The sequence below is a fragment of the Salvelinus namaycush genome, unplaced genomic scaffold, assembly GCF_016432855.1.
Source record: "Salvelinus namaycush isolate Seneca unplaced genomic scaffold, SaNama_1.0 Scaffold142, whole genome shotgun sequence".
NCBI lineage: Eukaryota > Metazoa > Chordata > Actinopteri > Salmoniformes > Salmonidae > Salvelinus > Salvelinus namaycush.
Genome location: NW_024058142.1, coordinates 117,161 through 139,630, shown reverse-complemented (window position 1 = coordinate 139,630; position 22,470 = coordinate 117,161). Strand labels below are relative to the sequence as shown.

Genomic DNA, 22,470 nt, shown 5'->3' with positions numbered 1-22,470 from the left:
CTCTCCCCTACCACTGTCACTCACATCATACATTCTCCCCTACCACTGTCACTCACATCATACATTCTCCCCTACCACTGTCACTCACATCATACATTCTCCCCTACCACTGTCACTCACATCATACACTCTCCACTACCACTGTCACTCACATCATACACATTCCCCTACCACTGTCACTCACATCATACACTCTCCCCTACCACTGTCCTTCACATCATACACTCTCCCCTACCACTGTCACTCACATCAAACACTCTCCCCTACCACTGTCCTTCACATCATACACTCTCCCCTACCACTGTCACTCACATCATACACTCTCCCCTACCACTGTCCTTCACATCATACACTCTCCCCTACCACTGTCACTCACATCAAACACTCTCCCCTACCACTGTCCTTCACATCATACACTCTCCCCTACCACTGTCACTCACATCATACATTCTCCCCTACCACTGTCACTCACATCAAACACTCTCCCCTACCACTGTCACTCACATCATACACTCTCCCCTACCACTGTCACTCACATCATACATTCTCCCCTACCACTGTCACTCACATCAAACACTCTCACCTACCACTGTCACTCACATCAAACACTCTCCCCTACCACTGTCACTCACATCATACACTCTCCCCTACCACTGTCACTCACATCATACATTCTCCCCTACCACTGTCACTCACATCATACATTCTCCCCTACCACTGTCACTCACATCATACACTCTCCCCTACCACTGTCACTCACATCATACACTCTCCCTTACCACTATCACTCACATCAACCACTCTCCCCTACCACTGTCACTCACATCATACATTCTCCCCTACCACTGTCACTCACATCATACATTCTCCCCTACCACTGTCACTCACATCATACATTCTCCCCTACCACTGTCACTCACATCATACACTCTCCACTACCACTGTCACTCACATCATACACATTCCCCTACCACTGTCACTCACATCATACACTCTCCCCTACCACTGTCCTTCACATCATACACTCTCCCCTACCACTGTCACTCACATCAAACACTCTCCCCTACCACTGTCCTTCACATCATACACTCTCCCCTACCACTGTCACTCACATCATACACTCTCCCCTACCACTGTCCTTCACATCATACACTCTCCCCTACCACTGTCACTCACATCAAACACTCTCCCCTACCACTGTCCTTCACATCATACACTCTCCCCTACCACTGTCACTCACATCATACACTCTCCCCTACCACTGTCCTTCACATCATACACTCTCCCCTACCACTGTCACTCACATCAAACACTCTCCCCTACCACTGTCCTTCACATCATACACTCTCCCCTACCACTGTCACTCACATCATACACTCTCCCCTACCACTGTCACTCACATCATACACTCTCCCCTACCACTGTCACTCACATCATACACTCTCCCCTACCACTGTCACTCACATCATACACTCTCCCCTACCACTGTCACTCACATCATACATTCTCCCCTACCACTGTCACTCACATCATACACTCTCCCCTACCACTGTCACTCACATCATACATTCTCCCCTACCACTGTCACTCACATCATATACTCTCCCCTACCACTGTCACTCACATCATACATTCTCCCCTACCACTGTCACTCACATCATATACTCTCCCCTACCACTGTCACTCACATCATACATTCTCCCCTACCACTGTCACTCACATCATACACTCTCCCCTACCACTGTCACTCACATCATACACTCTCCCCTACCACTGTCACTCACATCATACACTCTCCCCTACCACTGTCACTCACATCATACACTCTCCCCTACCACTGTCACTCACATCAAACACTCTCCCCTACCACTGTCACTCACATCAAACACTCTCCCCTACCACTGTCCTTCACATCATACATTCTCCCCTACCACTGTCACTCACATCAAACACTCTCCCCAACCACTGTCACTCACATCAAACACTCTCACCTACCACTGTCCTTCACATCATACACTCTCCCCTACCACTGTCACTCACATCATACACTCTCCCCTACCAATGTCCTTCACATCATACACTCTCCCCTACCACTGTCACTCACATCATACACTCTCCCCTACCACTGTCACTCACATCATACATTCTCCCCTACCACTGTCACTCACATCAAACACTCTCCCCTACCACTGTCCTTCAAATCATACACTCTCCCCTACCACTGTCACTCACATCATACACTCTCCCCTACCACTGTCACTCACATCATACACTCTCCCCTACCACTGTCACTCACATCATACTCTCCCCTACCACTGTCACTCACATCAAACACTCTCACCTACCACTGTCACTCACATCATACACTCTCCCCTACCACTGTCCTTCACATCATACACTCTCCCCTACCACTGTCACTCACATCATACACTCTCCCCTACCACTGTCACTCACATCATACACTCTCCCCTACCACTGTCACTCACATCAAACACTCTCCCCTACCACTGTCACTCACATCATACACTCTCCCCTACCACTGTCACTCACATCATACACTCTCCCCTACCACTGTCACTCACATCAAACACTCTCCCCTACCACTGTCACTCACATCATACACTCTCCCCTACCACTGTCACTCACATCATACACTCTCCCCTACCACTGTCACTCACATCATACACTCTCCCCTACCACTGTCACTCACATCATACATTCTCCCCTACCACTGTCACTCACATCATACACTCTCCACTACCACTGTCACTCACATCATACACATTCCCCTACCACTGTCACTCACATCATACACTCTCCCCTACCACTGTCCTTCACATCATACACTCTCCCCTACCACTGTCACTCACATCAAACACTCTCCCCTACCACTGTCCTTCACATCATACACTCTCCCCTACCACTGTCACTCACATCATACACTCTCCCCTACCACTGTCCTTCACATCATACACTCTCCCCTACCACTGTCACTCACATCAAACACTCTCCCCTACCACTGTCCTTCACATCATACATTCTCCCCTACCACTGTCACTCACATCATACACTCTCCCCTACCACTGTCACTCACATCATACACTCTCCCTTACCACTATCACTCACATCAACCACTCTCCCCTACCACTGTCACTCACATCATACATTCTCCCCTACCACTGTCACTCACATCATACATTCTCCCCTACCACTGTCACTCACATCATACATTCTCCCCTACCACTGTCCTTCACATCATACATTCTCCCCTACCACTGTCACTCACATCATACACTCTCCCCTACCACTGTCACTCACATCATACACTCTCCCTTACCACTATCACTCACATCAACCACTCTCCCCTACCACTGTCACTCACATCATACATTCTCCCCTACCACTGTCACTCACATCATACATTCTCCCCTACCACTGTCACTCACATCATACATTCTCCCCTACCACTGTCACTCACATCATACACTCTCCACTACCACTGTCACTCACATCATACACATTCCCCTACCACTGTCACTCACATCATACACTCTCCCCTACCACTGTCCTTCACATCATACACTCTCCCCTACCACTGTCACTCACATCAAACACTCTCCCCTACCACTGTCCTTCACATCATACACTCTCCCCTACCACTGTCACTCACATCATACACTCTCCCCTACCACTGTCCTTCACATCATACACTCTCCCCTACCACTGTCACTCACATCAAACACTCTCCCCTACCACTGTCCTTCACATCATACACTCTCCCCTACCACTGTCACTCACATCATACATTCTCCCCTACCACTGTCACTCACATCAAACACTCTCCCCTACCACTGTCACTCACATCATACACTCTCCCCTACCACTGTCACTCACATCATACATTCTCCCCTACCACTGTCACTCACATCAAACACTCTCACCTACCACTGTCACTCACATCAAACACTCTCCCCTACCACTGTCACTCACATCATACACTCTCCCCTACCACTGTCACTCACATCATACATTCTCCCCTACCACTGTCACTCACATCATACACTCTCCCCTACCACTGTCACTCACATCATACACTCTCCCTTACCACTATCACTCACATCAACCACTCTCCCCTACCACTGTCACTCACATCATACATTCTCCCCTACCACTGTCACTCACATCATACATTCTCCCCTACCACTGTCACTCACATCATACATTCTCCCCTACCACTGTCACTCACATCATACACTCTCCACTACCACTGTCACTCACATCATACACATTCCCCTACCACTGTCACTCACATCATACACTCTCCCCTACCACTGTCCTTCACATCATACACTCTCCCCTACCACTGTCACTCACATCAAACACTCTCCCCTACCACTGTCCTTCACATCATACACTCTCCCCTACCACTGTCACTCACATCATACACTCTCCCTTACCACTATCACTCACATCAACCACTCTCCCCTACCACTGTCACTCACATCATACATTCTCCCCTACCACTGTCACTCACATCATACATTCTCCCCTACCACTGTCACTCACATCATACATTCTCCCCTACCACTGTCACTCACATCATACACTCTCCACTACCACTGTCACTCACATCATACACATTCCCCTACCACTGTCACTCACATCATACACTCTCCCCTACCACTGTCCTTCACATCATACACTCTCCCCTACCACTGTCACTCACATCAAACACTCTCCCCTACCACTGTCCTTCACATCATACACTCTCCCCTACCACTGTCACTCACATCATACACTCTCCCCTACCACTGTCCTTCACATCATACACTCTCCCCTACCACTGTCACTCACATCAAACACTCTCCCCTACCACTGTCCTTCACATCATACACTCTCCCCTACCACTGTCACTCACATCATACACTCTCCCCTACCACTGTCCTTCACATCATACACTCTCCCCTACCACTGTCACTCACATCAAACACTCTCCCCTACCACTGTCCTTCACATCATACACTCTCCCCTACCACTGTCACTCACATCATACACTCTCCCCTACCACTGTCACTCACATCATACACTCTCCCCTACCACTGTCACTCACATCATACACTCTCCCCTACCACTGTCACTCACATCATACACTCTCCCCTACCACTGTCACTCACATCATACATTCTCCCCTACCACTGTCACTCACATCATACACTCTCCCCTACCACTGTCACTCACATCATACATTCTCCCCTACCACTGTCACTCACATCATATACTCTCCCCTACCACTGTCACTCACATCATACATTCTCCCCTACCACTGTCACTCACATCATATACTCTCCCCTACCACTGTCACTCACATCATACATTCTCCCCTACCACTGTCACTCACATCATACACTCTCCCCTACCACTGTCACTCACATCATACACTCTCCCCTACCACTGTCACTCACATCATACACTCTCCCCTACCACTGTCACTCACATCATACACTCTCCCCTACCACTGTCACTCACATCAAACACTCTCCCCTACCACTGTCACTCACATCAAACACTCTCCCCTACCACTGTCCTTCACATCATACATTCTCCCCTACCACTGTCACTCACATCAAACACTCTCCCCAACCACTGTCACTCACATCAAACACTCTCACCTACCACTGTCCTTCACATCATACACTCTCCCCTACCACTGTCACTCACATCATACACTCTCCCCTACCAATGTCCTTCACATCATACACTCTCCCCTACCACTGTCACTCACATCATACACTCTCCCCTACCACTGTCACTCACATCATACATTCTCCCCTACCACTGTCACTCACATCAAACACTCTCCCCTACCACTGTCCTTCAAATCATACACTCTCCCCTACCACTGTCACTCACATCATACACTCTCCCCTACCACTGTCACTCACATCATACACTCTCCCCTACCACTGTCACTCACATCAAACACTCTCCCCTACCACTGTCACTCACATCATACACTCTCCCCTACCACTGTCACTCACATCATACACTCTCCCCTACCACTGTCACTCACATCATACACTCTCCCCTACCACTGTCACTCACATCATACACTCTCCCCTACCACTGTCACTCACATCATACACTCTCCCCTACCACTGTCACTCACATCATACACTCTCCCCTACCACTGTCACTCACATCATACACTCTCCCCTACCACTGTCACTCACATCATACATTCTCCCCTACCACTGTCACTCACATCAAACACTCTCCCCTACCACTGTCACTCACATCATACACTCTCCACTACCACTGTTCTTCACATCATACACTCTCCCCTACCACTGTCACTCACATCATACACTCTCCCCTACCACTGTCACTCACATCAAACACTCTCCCCTACCACTGTCACTCACATCATACACTCTCCACTACCACTGTTCTTCACATCATACACTCTCCCCTACCACTGTCACTCACATCATACTCTCCCCTACCACTGTCACTCACATCAAACACTCTCCCCTACCACTGTCACTCACATCATACACTCTCCCCTACCACTGTCACTCACATCATACATTCTCCCCTACCACTGTCACTCACATCATACACTCTCCCCTACCACTGTCACTCACATCATACACGTTCCCCTACCACTGTCACTCACATCATACATTCTCCCCTACCACTGTCACTCACATCATACACTCTCCCCTACCACTGTCACTCACATCAAACACTCTCCCCTACCACTGTCACTCACATCATAGTCTCCCCTACCACTGTCACTCACATCAAACACTCTCCCCTACCACTGGCACTCACATCATACATTCTCCCCTACCACTGTCACTCACATCAAACACTCTCCCCTACGACTGTCACTCACATCATACATTCTCCCCTACCACTGTCACGCACATCATACACTCTCCCCTACCACTGTCACTCACATCATACACTCTCCCCTACCACTGTCACTCACGTCATACATTCTCGCCTACCACTGTCACTCACATCAAACACTCTCCCCTACCACTGTCCTTCACATCATACATTCTCCCCTACCACTGTCACTCACATCATACACTCTCCCCTACCACTGTCACTCACGTCATACATTCTCGCCTACCACTGTCACTCACATCAAACACTCTCCCCTACCACTGTCCTTCACATCATACATTCTCCCCTACCACTGTCACTCACATCAAACACTCTCCCCTACCACTGTCCTTCACATCATACACTCTCCCCTACCACTGTCACTCACATCATACACGCTCCCCTACCACTGTCACTCACATCATACATTCTCCCCTACCACTGTCACTCACATCAAACACTCTCCCCTACCACTGTCCTTCACATCAAACACTCTCCCCTACCACTGTCACTCACATCATACACTCTCCCCTACCACTGTCACTCACATCAAACACTCTCCCCTACCACTGTCACTCACATCAAACACTCTCCCCTACCACTGTCACTCACATCATACACTCTCCACTACCACTGTCACTCACATCATACACTCTCCACTACCACTGTCACTCACATCAAACACTCTCCCCTACCACTGTCACTCACATCATACACTCTCCACTACCACTGTTCTTCACATCATACACGTTCCCCTACCACTGTCACTCACATCAAACACTCTCCCCTACCACTGTCACTCACATCAAACACTCTCCCCTACCACTGTCACTCACATCATACACTCTCCACTACCACTGTTCTTCACATCATACACGTTCCCCTACCACTGTCACTCACATCAAACACTCTCCCCTACCACTGTCACTCACATCATACACTCTCCACTACCACTGTTCTTCACATCATACACATTCCCCTACCACTGTTGCTAACATTCTCTGCTCTCCTTTGATTCCGCTTCAAGGGACATGTCCAATCACCACAGAGAAATATGTGAAGTTGAAGTGCATTTGATCAAATGCAACAGTGCCATTGTGTTTGTTACTGATTGTGATTGTTAGTAGCTGCTGTATTGTGACAGTGTTACAATATAAATAATTTTGTTTCAAGAACAAAATCAATTACCTTAAATGTTTAACATGTTGAAAATCTCAAATATTACATTGTTCTAAGCATTGTTGAATCTTAAATAATTATTTTTTAAACCTGTATTTAACTAGGCAAGTCAGTTAAGAACAAATTCAAATTTTACAAAGACGGCATACATCTCTCCCTGTCATGTTGGTTTTCTGTTGGATGTGGTTGGCATTTTGTTTTATACTGTATGTCTTAAGACATCCATTCACAGCAGGAACTGTTTAATTGGATTTCATCATTAGCTGATGTTAAAATCTATAGAAAAGAAGATGACCCAGACAGACAAACACATGTCAGGACCAAGATAGGAAGCATCTTGAGACTACTGAGAAGCACCCCATGAGTTTCATTTCATCCCTGACTGTCCTCGAATGTGTCCTCCAGGAAGAGGCTGTGTGACTCGGACTCTGTGTGACTCTGACTCTGTGTGACTCTTTGTGAGGACGTCTTTTAGCAGTAATTTCATCAGTCACCTCGCCACACACTGAAGGACACTGCTGAATAGTTCACGAGTGTCAGGAGTGGAATAACAGGCGGCAGCGGATCTTTCACACACACACACACACACACACACACACACACACACAAAGCCAAACATCAACACACGTCACACAGCCAAACATCAACACTCGTCATACAGCCAAAAATCAACACACACACACAAGCGAACATCAACACACGTCACACAGCCGAACATCAACACACACAGCTGTGATGCCCGGTATATTCCAGCTAGCAGCTCTAGTTTACCAAACAGACTACTTAATAATCCTAGAGAGAGAGTGTGGACGTTTCGAGGCAGAGACAATGATGACTCACCCAGCTGACAGTCTCAGTCTCTGAATAGCAGCGATATGAGTGTGAATAGGAGAGCTCTCCTGCCTCTGAATAGCAGCGATATGAGTGTGAATAGGAGAGCTCTCCTGCCTCTGAATAGCAGCGATATGAGTGTGAATAGGAGAGCTCTCCTGCCTCTGAATAGCAGCGACATGAGTGTGAATAGGAGAGCTCTCCTGCCTCTGAATAGCAGCGACATGAGTGTGAATAGGAGAGCTCTCCTGCCTCTGAATAGCAGCGATATGAGTGTGAATAGGAGAGCTCTCCTGCCTCTGAATAGCAGCGATATGAGTGTGAATAGGAGAGCTCTCCTGCCTCTCTGAATAGCAGCGATATGAGTGTGAATAGGAGAGCTCTCCTGCCTCTGAATAGCAGCGATATGAGTGTGAATAGGAGAGCTCTCCTGCCTCTGAATAGCCATAGCACAGAGTTTACCTTGATGTGACACATCCATTCAAACACTATCCTCAGATGCTGCATTTTTTTATGGCTCTTTGCTTCGCCAATACAATAGCGGTTTGTGTGCCAGTCAATTCACTGAGGGGAACTGGACAATTACTGGCAAGCTGTTCTAAACGTAACCTCCAGGACCCAGTTTAACAGCTAGGGTAATGGAGGGGGGATGAGCGGAGAGGACCAACAGAACAGACAGAGTGATACAAAAGGACAATCATATGCGTTCCAAATGCAGAATGGATTAGAGTGAAACGCATCTGCTGCAAAACCACAGCGGCGAAGGCAAATGTGAAACATCACTCTCCGTCTCACTTTGAAAGTCCCGGGAACGGAAGGGTATTTTATTCTCTCACCATCATGGAAATGGTTTGCCCTTACCCTTGCTGCCATTGTCTGACTATCTAGCTGGATGTTTACAAGTTGTATTCCCAATAGCCGTGACAGTTGTGTTGTTGACCCGGGTGCCCCGCACTCCAATCAAACCAATCACACAGCCAGGGGAGAATAAACCGGCCTTTTCATCCACGTTAAACGATACTAGCACCAGGTAAAACACTTTTAACCTAAGCCTGACCCCACTACGCCTCTCTCTCTCCCCCTCTCTATCTGTCCCTCCCTCCCTCTCTCCAACCACCAATATCAGTCTCTAGAGTCAGGCTCCTTGAAACACCCCCAGAGCCCCTGTTCCATCAGCTAGCAGCTATGGCCACCAAGCGTGCCCTGTGGGAGTGTTCCTAGTTGCTTCACAACCAGAACTAGAGGAGAGGGACCGCTGACTCCTGAGTAGAGCAGAGAACCCTGGGAATAGTGCTAGGAGCTCATGAAGTATGCATGGAGCTGAAGGTCAGAGTCCATACGGCATTCAAATCACTGTGTTCAAAATAGCAGCATTTATTCAAATGAAACACATTTGAACATATTGTTTTACAACCATTTATTGGAATGACTCAAATAAAAGAACATTTAAAAAAATGTGTAGAGCTGTCCGACCCCCTGACGCTAAGCGGCTGACACACTAAACACAGTACAACCACATGTCACACACAGCACACTATTTTGGGACACAAACTTGTCCGTTAAGCAGAAAGACATGATAGACCTGTTTTTATCAGGCTGCTGCTGCAATTAAGGCCATAAACATGGAGTGGTGATGCACTCCTGTGTACAGATGTGAACTTGACCCTCTCCAGCATATTTTGGCTCATTATTTAAAAAGAAGTTGGAGAACAAGCTATATGATGAAAAATGGCTGAGTTTTGGCGAACGTACAGCCGACTGGAGTTAGCTACTTATTATTTTTATTGATATATCTGTTAGGTTCTTATTTTGCAGACTAAATAACTCACGGACACTAGAGAAGCTTTAACTTCTTGCCACTAGGGGGGTGCCATTTCGACATAGCACAAATTCGTATCCAAATTAAACTGCCTCGTACTCAATTCTTGCTCGTACAATATGCATATTATTATTACTATTGGATAGAAAACACTCTCTAGTTTCTAAAACCGTTTGAATTATATCTGTGGGTGAAACAGAACTCGACTTAGAGCAATTTTCCTATGTGTATGTCAGAGTGCATAATTTTTCTGGCTGTTCCCAGACCTGTGTATTAATTTGCCTGTCCTCTATTGGTTGAGATGCACTGCATACGCCTTTCCCTGGTTGTTAGCGAATAGGGAGAGTTGAAATGGAGTTTCTACGTAGGTCCCAAAGTTGATAAATTGATTGGAACCGAGGTGTCCACCCTTTTGGATCTTCGCGCTGACGCAGAAAGGGTCTTGGCATGTCTTTTTAGAAGCTCTGGTTTTAGAAACTAGATATATCCGGCTCTGTTTTTATTCGATATAGGCTTTAAAGACATCATAATCTTGTTATTTTAAACCGATTTATATCAGTTTATGTCAGTATATTGCGATTTTCGGGCATTTCATTTTCTGACGTTGTATTGAGTTGGGTATCTCTCTCTCGAATGCCATTGTGTACTGCTAAATGCAACGTCGAAGGAAACATTCTCCAACCCAGCAACGATTCTTTTGGCCAACGGACACCTTTCCCAAGATTCTGATGGGAGTTCAGCTAATAGTAAGTACTATTTATGCTGATAATTCGTTGTTCTGTTGAAAAAGTAAAATGCATAAGACGCCATTATTTTCCGTGTAGCCTTGCGCTATCGCACCCTGTATTGCACCCAGTATTGCACAGTAAGGTTAATTTTAAAAATGTAATTCAGCGATTGCATTAAGAACTAATTTGTCTTTCAATTGCTGTCCACCCTGTATTTTTTAGTCAAGTTTATGATTATTTATTGATTAGACTAGGTGACTCTCCAAGATGGCGCCCGCAATTTTCTGGGGAGCTTGGCAACTTTTCTCATTGTATAAGCACGATTTGTGCCGCTAAATATGCACATTTTCGAACAAACTCTATATGCATTGTGTAATATGATGTTACAGGACTGTCATCTGAAGAATTCTGAGAAGGTTAGTGAAAATTAATATATTTTGGTGGTGAATACGTTATCGCTATGTTTGGCTGGAATCAATGCTGTTGTTTGGTTTGCTACTGTGCTAAGCTAATATAACGCTATATTGTGTTTTCGCTGTAAAACACTTAGAAAATCTGAAATATTGTCTGGATTCACAAGATCTGTGTCTTTCCATTGCTGTACGCTGTGTATTTTTAAGAAATGTTTTATGATGAATAATTAGCTAATACACGTTGCTCTCTGTAGTTATTCTAGTCATTTTAGTGAGAGTTGTGATGGGGGCTGCAATGGTAAACTATGATTTATACCTGAAATATGCACATTTTTCTAACAAAACCTATGCTATACAATAAATATGTTATCAGACTGTCATCTGATGAGGTTGTTTCTTGGTTAGTGGCTATTTATATCTTTATTTGGTCGAATTTGTGATAGCTACTGATGCAGTAAGAAAATGGTGGAGTATGGAAGTGGTGTCTTTTGCTAACGTGGTTAGCTAATAGATTTACATATTTTGTCTTCCCTGTAAAACATTTTAAAAATCAGAAATGATGGCTTTATTCACAAGATGTGTATCTTTCATTTGGTGTCTTGGACTTGTGATTTCATGAACATTTTATTATATGATATCCCTGTGGCTTTAGGCTAGGCTATGCTAGTCAGCTTTTGTGATGGGGGGATCCCGGATCCGGGTTTGGTAGGCGTTAGAGGTTAACCAAGTTTAATTCTTCCCAAAGGTTCTGTACAGCTGTAATCAGACAGCAAAACATTTCTCACCATCACAGTTATATATATCCCACTGAAGACACTCCTCCTTCTCTCCAATCCTTACATCTTATGGTTCTACAGGAAAAGAATAACAGGCTACTAAACCCTTATTACTCCCTTCAGGGGATCTGACCTCACCTCCTGACCTCAACCCCTCCTTCACCTAATCCACAGATGTCCATCTGTCTCCCCTATATCAACACGGTGCTCTCCTCCCATTAGTCCAACACATTCCAAAGCCAATGTGTCTTTCTACAGATCTCACTCCTTAATATACTATGCGTCTGATCTATCATGTCTTTAATATTTCAATGTTCAAAATGTCGAATCCAACATATCGTAAAAATATTATATTGCAATATGCGCTTGTGCGAGTAAACGGTGAGCTCTTGACAAAAAGGAAAAACAGGCCAGCAGGCTTTAGTGTGGAGCCAGCGCTCTGTCTTTGGAAAGTCCTCTGCTTTAGAGAGAAGCCTCCCCGCTAAAGCCAGATAAGGCCTGGAGATAAGAGGGGGAGATAAATGCAAGCACGCGTCCGGCTCGGCCCACTATCAGCAGTGTTATCGGACCACACACTCACTCTGTTCCGTAACCCTTTCCTCCTAGTCAGCCCCCAAAATGCCTGGCCAAATCCCTATCAACACATCACATGATGGGGGAAAGGGATAGAGGGGGAGGCAGGCCAATTAAATTCACAGTGAATAAAACAACCATATAGGGTCAATCTAACAGGGTGTAATGTAAGTGTTTGTGCATGCATCTATAGGGGACTTATATACAGTACCAGTCAACAGTCTGGACACACCTACTCATTCAAGGGTTTTTCTTTATTTTGACTATTTTCTACATTGTATAATGCTGAAGACATCAAACTATGAAATAACACATATGGAATCATGTAGTAACCAAAAAAGTGTTAAACAAATCAAAGTATATTTTCTTAAAAGTAGCCACCCTTTGCCCTGATGACAGCTTTTCACAGTCTTGACATTCTCTCAACCAGCTTCATGAGGTAGTCACCTGGAATGCATTTTAATTAACAGGTGTGCCTTGTTAAAAGTTAATTTGTGGAAGTTATTTCCTTCTTAATGCATTTGAGCCAATCAGTTGTGTTGTGACAAGGTAGGGGTGGTATACAGAAGATAGCCCTATTTGGTAAAAGACCAAGACCATATTCTGGCAAGAAAAGCTCAAATAAGCAAAGAGAAACGACAGTCCATTACTTTAAGACAAAAAACGGAACGTTTCTTCAAGTGCAGTCGCAATAATGAAACTGGCTCTCATGAGATCTGCCACAGGAAAGGAGGACCCAGAGTTACCAGCCTCAGAAATAGGCAATTAACTGCACCTCAGATTGCAGCCCAAATAAATGCTTCACAGAGTTCAAGTAACAGACACATCTCAACATCAACTGTTCAGAGGAGACAGTAGTCATTGTGGCATGAGATGGTGATCATGTTGGGATTACAGACTGGGACAAGGAGAGGTTGAAAATCACTGTGAATATGCCTGCCAGCTGTTCTGCACATGCTCTGAGAACGCGCCTTGCTCAGCAGGTAGCCTAGTGGTTAGAGCGTTGGACTAGTAACCGAAAGGTTGCAAGATCAAATCCCCGAGCTGACAAGGTAAAAATCTGTTGTTCTGCCCCTGAACAAGGCAGTTAACCCACCGTTCCTAGGCCGTCATTGAAAATAAGAATTTGTTCTTGTTCTTTATTGTAGTTAAATAAAGGTCAAATAAAAAATAAAATAAAAAATAGGTTGAGATCTGGTGACTGAGACACACACACACACACACTCTGTGTTTCAAAGTCACTGAGATTTCTTCTTCTTGCTATTGTAGCCAAAATAATGGGCAACTGGGCATTTTTATACATGACCCTAAGCATGATGGGATGTTAATTGCACCTGCTTTCAATATACTTTGTATCCCTCATTTACTCAAGTGTTTCCATTATTCTGGCAGTTACATGTATACAGTATATAGTGTATATATACAACTACGGGCTATAACCTATAGTCAGAGGCCATTGACCATGAATCCACTGCACGGAGAATGAAACTATTCTTTCACACACTAACATCCATGGTTCACACACCAATAGATAGCAGGGTAAGCACAACATGAGGGAGGTAGTATGTAGACTGACTTACCTCTGTGTCTGTTAGTCGTTTTGTCAAACATAAGCATGGCGTCCTCCACCTGCAAGACACAAAAAGAGGAAGAGATTATTCTCAATAAAAACCAACTGAAAGAGACGGAGACAGAGATGGAGACAGATGGAGGGGGAAGGAGTGTGATTAAAAGAGAAAGAGAGAGACAGACAGACATATGGCCGTGTGACATATGTCCCTAGATGTGTTGAGTGAGTAATGACTGTGCTGTGGCGTCACAAGGTCAAGAACATGCTGGACCCTGAGAGAGGCTCAGTGTGAGTTTGCAAGGACACGAGTAACAGTGCCAACTCAAGCACAGCAACGGAATCATGATTTGGGAGATAGGTGGACACACACATCGGCTTTCTATCTCTCTGTGTCACAGACACACATTCCAAAATATGCCAAAAAAACACACTCTCCCTCTCAGGTGTACCCGAGACCCCGCCCCACCCACCCTTCCACACAGACCACTATAAATACATAAATGTTGTGTAAAGTACAGTCTCCGTTTTGCCTACTAAAAACACTTTAGCTGTGTTTCGAATACTCATACTAACCGCACTAACCATATTATTTGTGACGTGAATTGAGTATATACAGTTGAAGTCGGAAGTTTACATACACCTTAGCAAAATACATTTAAACTCAGTTTTTCACAATTCCTGACATTTAATTCTAGTTAAAATTCCCTGTCTTAGGTCAGTTAAGATCACCACTTTGTTTTAAGAATGTGAAATGTCAGAATGATAGTAGAGAGAAGGATTTATTTCAGCTTTTATTTCTTTCATCACATTCCCAGTGGGTCAGAAGTTTACATACACTCAATTAGTATTTGGTAGCATTGCCTTTAAATTGTTTAACTTGGGTCAAACGTTTCGGTAGCCTTCCACAAGCCTCCCAAAATAAATTGGGTGCATTTTGACCCATTCCTCCTGACAGAGCTGGTGTAACTGAGTCAGGTTTGTAGGCCTCCTTGCTCGCACATGCTTTTTCAGTTCTGCCCACAAATTTTCTATAGGATTGAGGTCAGAGCTTTGTGATGGCCACTCCAATACCTTGACCTTGTTGTCCTTAAGCCATTTTGCTGCAACTTTGGAAACATGCTTGGGGTCATTGTCCATTTGGAAGACCCATGCCTCACGGTTGGGATGGTGTTCTTCGGCTTGCAAGCCTCCCCTTTTTTCCTCCAAACATAACGATGGTCATTATGGCCAAAAAGTTATATTTTTGTTTCATTAGACCAAAGGACATTTCTCCAAAAGGTACGATCTTTGTCCCCATGTGCAGTTGCAAACCGTAGTCTGGCTTTTTTATGGCGGTTTTAGAGCAGTGGCTTCTTCCTTGCCTTTCAGGTTATGTCGATATAGGACTCGTTTTACTGTGGATATAGATACGTTTGTACCTGTTTCCTCCAGCATCTTTACAAGGTCCTTTGCTGTTGTTCTGGGATTGATTTGCACTTTTTGCACCAAAGTATGTTCATCTCTAGGAGACAGAACGTGTCTCCTTCCTGAGCGGTATGACGGCTGCGTGGTCCCATGGTGTTTATACTTGCGTACTATTGTTTGTACAGATGAACGTGGTACCTTCAAGCGTTTGGAAATTGCTCCCAAGGATGAACCAGACTTGTGGACGTCCACATTTTTTTTCTGAGGTCTTGGCTGATTTCTTTTGATTTTCCCATGATGTCAAGCAAAGAGGCACTGAGTTTGAACGTAGGCCTTGAAATGCATCCACAGATACACCTCCAATTGACTCAAATGATGTCAATTAGCATATCAGAAGCTTCTAAAGCCATGACATCATTTTCTGGAATGTTCCAAGCTGTTTAAAGGCACAGTCAACGTAGTGTATGTAAACTTCTGACCCACTGGAATTGTGATACAGTGAATTAAAAGTGAAATAATCTGTCTGTAAACAATTGTTGGAAAAATTACTTGTGTCATGCACGAAGTAGATGTCCTAATCGACTTGCCAAAACTATAGTTTGTCAACAAGAAATTTGTGTAGTGGTTGAAAAACTAATTTTAATGACTCCAACCTAAGTGTATGTAAACTTCCGACTTCAACTGTAGTATGCTTATTGGTCATCGTATGGATATAGTTAGTATACCAAATGTCCCCGGATGTCGTATTAAATTCACCAAAATACGAAGTATACAAGCAGTGTACACTATTTCTGTGCTTTGAGGGCCCATAATGCAATTCTTCAGAAAATGGGCGTGGCTTCACAACGTTTTCAGATTTGAAGAAAATGGCGCTAAATATGCAACCGAAGTCCGACAAGAGCGCATTCAAATTCATTGCTTTAACTAATTATGACAAATGTTAAGAAAATGTTGAGCAATGTAATAAAGTTATGACGTTTCAAATAAGTTACGTTACGTTGGCTGACAATTTGTTAGCTATGCTATCCTTACGAACCGCATAGCATTACATCAGTATGTACCAGTATGTTACCAAACATTAGGTAGCTACTAATACATCAAACTTGCCAGGCAGTATATTAACTATCTGCTATCTAACTAACTACCCAGCATCTATTGACTTGATTATTCACATCATTCTTAGCTAAGTGCTATAGTCGTTGAGCGTTTCAATGGACATTGATTATTCTGGCTATCTACTCCGATTTCAGAGCACTCTAGTCTGAGTGTGTCAGAGCGCACAATAACTGATGAATTTACAACGCTCAACAGCCATTGAATATGGCCGGTGTCAGTAAACGTTGGCAAAAAAAACGGAATGAAATTGTTGCCAGCAGCACAGTTACAGTCACCAACGATCTGGATAACATGTAAACAGCCTAACCAGCTCTGCTAGGGCTAGTAAAATGGTCAGAGTGTTCTCTCATTTGTGTCTGGAAGTAGCTAGCCAAAGTTATCCAGTTAGCTTGGGTGCTTGACTGCCGTTGCCCAACTCATCGGCCAGAGCGTCCAGTGAGCGCCCTGAACGCTCCGAGAGCGAAACACTCTGAATTTACGAACAGACGATCTGACAATGCTCTAGCTTTACAAACGCCCAGAGCGTACTCTGGCACTCCAGATTGAATTTACAAACACACCAGAAATCGTAAAATGTTTAGCTAGTCATTTGTTATGCTAACAAGCTAGCAATAGGTTGCATAGCAACAGCATCAACTTCCGGTAGACAGGCAAAGAGCTAGTACGCTAAACTGAAACGATAACGTTTGTTTACAGTATACAAAATTAACTAATAGTATATAGTATGTAGTATATACTCATTAAGTATGTAGTATACAGTATGTTAGTATGGGTATTCGAACACAGCTTATGCTTCAACTCACCCTCAGTGCTACCTTCCCTTCCCCAGAAGGCACGCATCAATCTCTCTTCCACTAAGAGCCCTGTTGCTATAAGCCATAATCATATTCATCAGGCTCAATCAGCCACAATGAGGATTCATCTGGCTGTCTGTCCCCCTGATGGAGATAGACACTAAACGCCACTACCGCACCGCACACGGAACACAGCGGACATACATACAGCCACACTAACATATATTTATGTAACAGTGTAAAAGTGGAGCATTGTGTTATTTTCAGGAAGAAGGCGTCCCTGGGACCTGGACCACTGGTGGTGTGGCTACCCCACATACAGCTGTTAAGTTAAGAGAGGGAGAGAAATTGCTGGACACAGCAGGATATGTAGGTGGGGGGGTCAGACCTTTAAATGTCGCTATGGATATGTAGGGTGGGGGGGGGGGGGTGACGGAGCCCGCCTGGGCAGTGTTCCCCAGTCAATGTTGCTAGGTAACAGTGTGTGAGTGAATGAGAGTGTGTGTCTGTGTGTGTGTGCGTGTAATAGTAGAGGTGTAGAGCTGTCCCAGCCAGCAGATGATGGGAGGGGACAGCACCAGAGGCTGCCTCATTTGTAACTGTATGACTGGATAAAGGCACCAGTTGCCAGCACACACACCCTCTCCCCTACTTCTCTACACTGGTGGCTGAGGCTCTGTGTCACCTGTTACCATGTAACAGTATGGTATTACTGCTACACTGCAGCTGGGAAGGCTCTCCTTTTGTTTCCCTTCACCTCTGTCTACCCCTGCTAGGTGCAGTGGTGTAAAGTACTTAAGTGAAAATACTTTAAAGTACTACTTAAGTCGTTTTTTGGGGTATCTGTGCTTTACTTTACTGTTTATAATTTTGACAACTTTTACTTCACGAAATTCCTTAAGAAATTCCTTAATTTTCCTTGACACCCAAAAGTACTCGTTACATTTTGAATGGTTAGCAGGACAGGAAAATGGTCCAATTCTTTTTTTCTTTTTTTTTGTTGAATTTTACCAACTTTTTCTCCCCAATTTCGTGGTATCCAATTGTTAGTAGTTACTATCTTGTCTCATCGCTACAACTCCCGTACGGGCTCGGGAGAGACGAAGGTCGAAAGCCATGCGTCCTCCGAAACACAACCCAACCAAGCCGCACTGCTTCTTAATACAGCGCGCATCCAACCCGGAAGCCAGCCGCACCAATGTGTCGGAGGAAACACCGTGCACTGCGCCCGGCCCGCCACAGGAGTCGCTGGTGCGCGATGAGACAAGGATATCCCTACCAAACCCTCCCTAACCCGGACGACGCTAGGCCAATTGTGCATCGCCCCACGGACCTCCCGGTCGCGGCCGGCTGCGACAGAACCTGGGCGCAAACCCAGAGTCTCTGGTGGCACAGCCAGCGCTGCGATGCAGTGCCCTAGACCACTGCGCCACCCGGGAGGCCGAAAATTGTCCAATTCACGCACTTATCAACAGAACATCCCTGGTCATCAAATCAAATTGCATTAGTCACATGCGCCGATTACAACAGGTGTAGACCTTACAGTGAAATGCTTACTTTCAAACCCCTAAGCAGCAATGCAGTTTAAAATCCCTACTGTCATCCCTACTGATCTGGCGGTGTGTGTGTGTGTGTGTGTGTGTGTGTGTGTGTGTGTGCGTGAGAGAGGGGGAGAGAGAGTTATGAGGCAAGAGCACTGTCCCCAAAGAGGGTGCGAGGTTCAGATCGATGCAAAGCGGCCACTTTAGCAACCATTTGCACCAAGTAGTATAGTGACGGACATCTCCTAATGCATTCAGATGTGCCGAGGAATTAATTAGCCAGCTCTGACACACACACCCAACCACCCACACAGGGCAACAGCTAAATCACTCTTCTCTGTATGGCCTCTGGCTCCAGTTAAAAGCCCCTGTGTCAGAGTGTTAAACCTGAGCTGGTTGGGCTACTCTGACATTAAACGCCATTACAGCTAATTGGTGCAGCCACCGCAGCTTTTACTGTCCGTCCAGCGATCTGCAGAGAGGGCTTAATACAGAGACGTAGGCCAGGCATGATGACTAATGTCATCATAATGCCTGCTTTATGACGGCACACAGAGAGCTGCACCTGCCCCTGCTGCTGTTAAACTGCTTTCAAATGGAGTGAAGCTACAGACTGGAGGGGGACAGTAGTGGGTGGATGTAGAGGGGTAGTGCAGTGAGGGGGTGGATGTAGGGAGGTAGAGCAGTGAGGGGTGGAGGTAGGGAGGTAGAGCAGTGAGGGGTGGAGGTAGGGAGGTAGAGCAGTGAGGGGTGGAGGTAGGGAGGTAGAGCAGTGAGGGGTGGATGTAGATGGTTAGAGCAGTGAGGGGTGGAGGTAGGGAGGTAGAGCAGTGAGGGGTGGAGGTAGGGAGGTAGAGCAGTGAGGAGTGGAGGTAGGGAGGTAGAGCAGTGAGGGGTGGAGGTAGGGAGGTAGAGCAGTGAGGGGAGGTAGGGGGGTAGAGCAGTGAGGGGTGGAGGTAGGGGGGTAGAGCAGTGAGGGGTGGAGGTAGGGAGGTAGAGCAGTGAGGAGTGGAGGTAGGGAGGTAGAGCAGTGAGGGGTGGAGGTAGGGAGGTAGAGCAGTGAGGGGTGGAGGTAGGGGGGTAGAGCAGTGAGGGGAGGTAGGGGGGTAGAGCAGTGAGGGGGTGGAGGTAGGAGGGTAGAGCAGTGAGCGGGTGGAGGTAGGAGGGTAGAGCAGTGAGGGGGTGAAGGTAGGAGAGTAGAGCAGTGGGGGGGGGGGGGGGGGGTGGAGGTAGGGGGTAGAGCAGGGTGGCGGGTGAAGGTAGGGTGGGTAGAGCAGGGCGGCGGGTGAAGGTAGGGTGGGTAGAGCAGGGCGGCGGGGGAAGGTAGGGTGGGTAGAGCAGTGCGGCGGGTGAAGGTAGGGTGGGTAGAGCAGGGCGGCGGGTGAAGGTAGGGTGGGTAGAGCAGTGGGGGGGGTGGAGGTAGGGGGTAGAGCAGGGCGGCGGGTGAAGGTAGGGGGGTAGAGCAGGGCGGCGGGTGAAGGTAGGGTGGGTAGAGCAGTGGGGGGGTGGAGGTAGGGGGGTAGAGCAGGGCGGCGGGTGAAGGTAGGGTGGTAGAGCAGGGCGGCGGGTGAAGGTAGGGTGGGTAGAGCAGTGGGGGGGTGGAGGTAGGGGGGTAGAGCAGGGCGGCGGGTGAAGGTAGGGTGGGTAGAGCAGTGGGGGGGTGGAGGTAGGGGGGTAGAGCAGGGCGGCGGGTGAAGGTAGGGTGGTAGAGCAGGGCGGCGGGTGTAGGTAGGGTGGGTAGAGCAGTGGGGGGGTGGAGGTAGGGGGTAGAGCAGTGAGTTGGTGGGGGTAGGGTGGGTAGCGCAGTGAGGGGTGGAGGTTAATGTTTCTTATAGGCAGGGATCGTAACTCCCCCTCTCTGGAGATGCAACACAGTATCACTTACAGCTTTGCACTGGATGAGGGCACGCATGCACACACACACAGACTTGAGGACTTCAGTTGACTAGTTGGCAACCCCAAAAGTGAAAGGGCCACAACGTTTGGCCAACCAGCTTCAGATGCCACTACGTTATGCTCCTAATATAAAACACATTTAACCATTAGGTTTCAGATTAAGATATATTAACCCTCAACCACCATGGACTGTAATCAATATTCTGGTCGAAATCAGACTTACAAAAACAAACATATAAACTCACACACACTCACCTATAAGTTATGCAGCAAAACATTTCTTGGCAGGTCTCTCAATTAAAGCTGCCAGCATTTGTTGCTGACACTGTTTCCTGCTACCAATTTCTCTTTCAGGTGGTTGAGGTAAGTTTGTTGACAGCATGTTTTACTTACGCTGGAAATATAATTGGATATCGGGAGCTTTTTTTAAGAACTGCAAAATGTATTACCGGAGGGCTGGAGGGAATAAAAGCTTGGGGAGGCGGGACGCGCTGCCTGGCAGACAGACACAGGTAGATTGTGTTTCTATCCAGGGGAAAATGGAAGGAATGCTATCCAACACTTAGTTAAATTCACCAGGACCACTGGGACAGTCAGACAGACCAACATCTACCGCCTGTAATTCAGTGAGATGCTAAATTTCACTTCCTTACTGAGGAAAGCAGCGACAACAAAAAGTACCCTATCCCACCAAATGCAATTATGATAACTACGCAAAATGATAAACGTGCACACATTTCTTTTTTTATTTAATCAGCCAAGCTAAAGAATTTAGCTAAGGACAAAAGCAGCAAAGTGTTGTATGGCTGGGAGTGTTGTAGGAAGCAGCGGGTGAAGGCTGAAATTCAAGGCTTGGTCTAATGAGTTTTGACTAAGTATGTACAGTGCCTTTAGAAAGAATTCACACCCCTTGACTTTGTACCCCACACTTACAAT

General features: G+C 46.1%; 1 protein-coding gene across 1 annotated transcript in view; it reads right to left on the bottom strand.

Annotated features, from left to right (window-relative positions):
• Positions 1 to 22,470, bottom strand: part of LOC120036668 (RNA-binding protein Musashi homolog 2-like) — a 306,714-nt gene that overhangs the window by 197,173 nt on the left and 87,071 nt on the right. Inside the window, exon 3 of the mRNA XM_038983054.1 lies at positions 14,794 to 14,842. Coding sequence (XP_038838982.1) covers positions 14,794 to 14,842 — 49 coding nt within the window. The remainder of the gene's footprint in view (positions 1 to 14,793; positions 14,843 to 22,470) is intronic.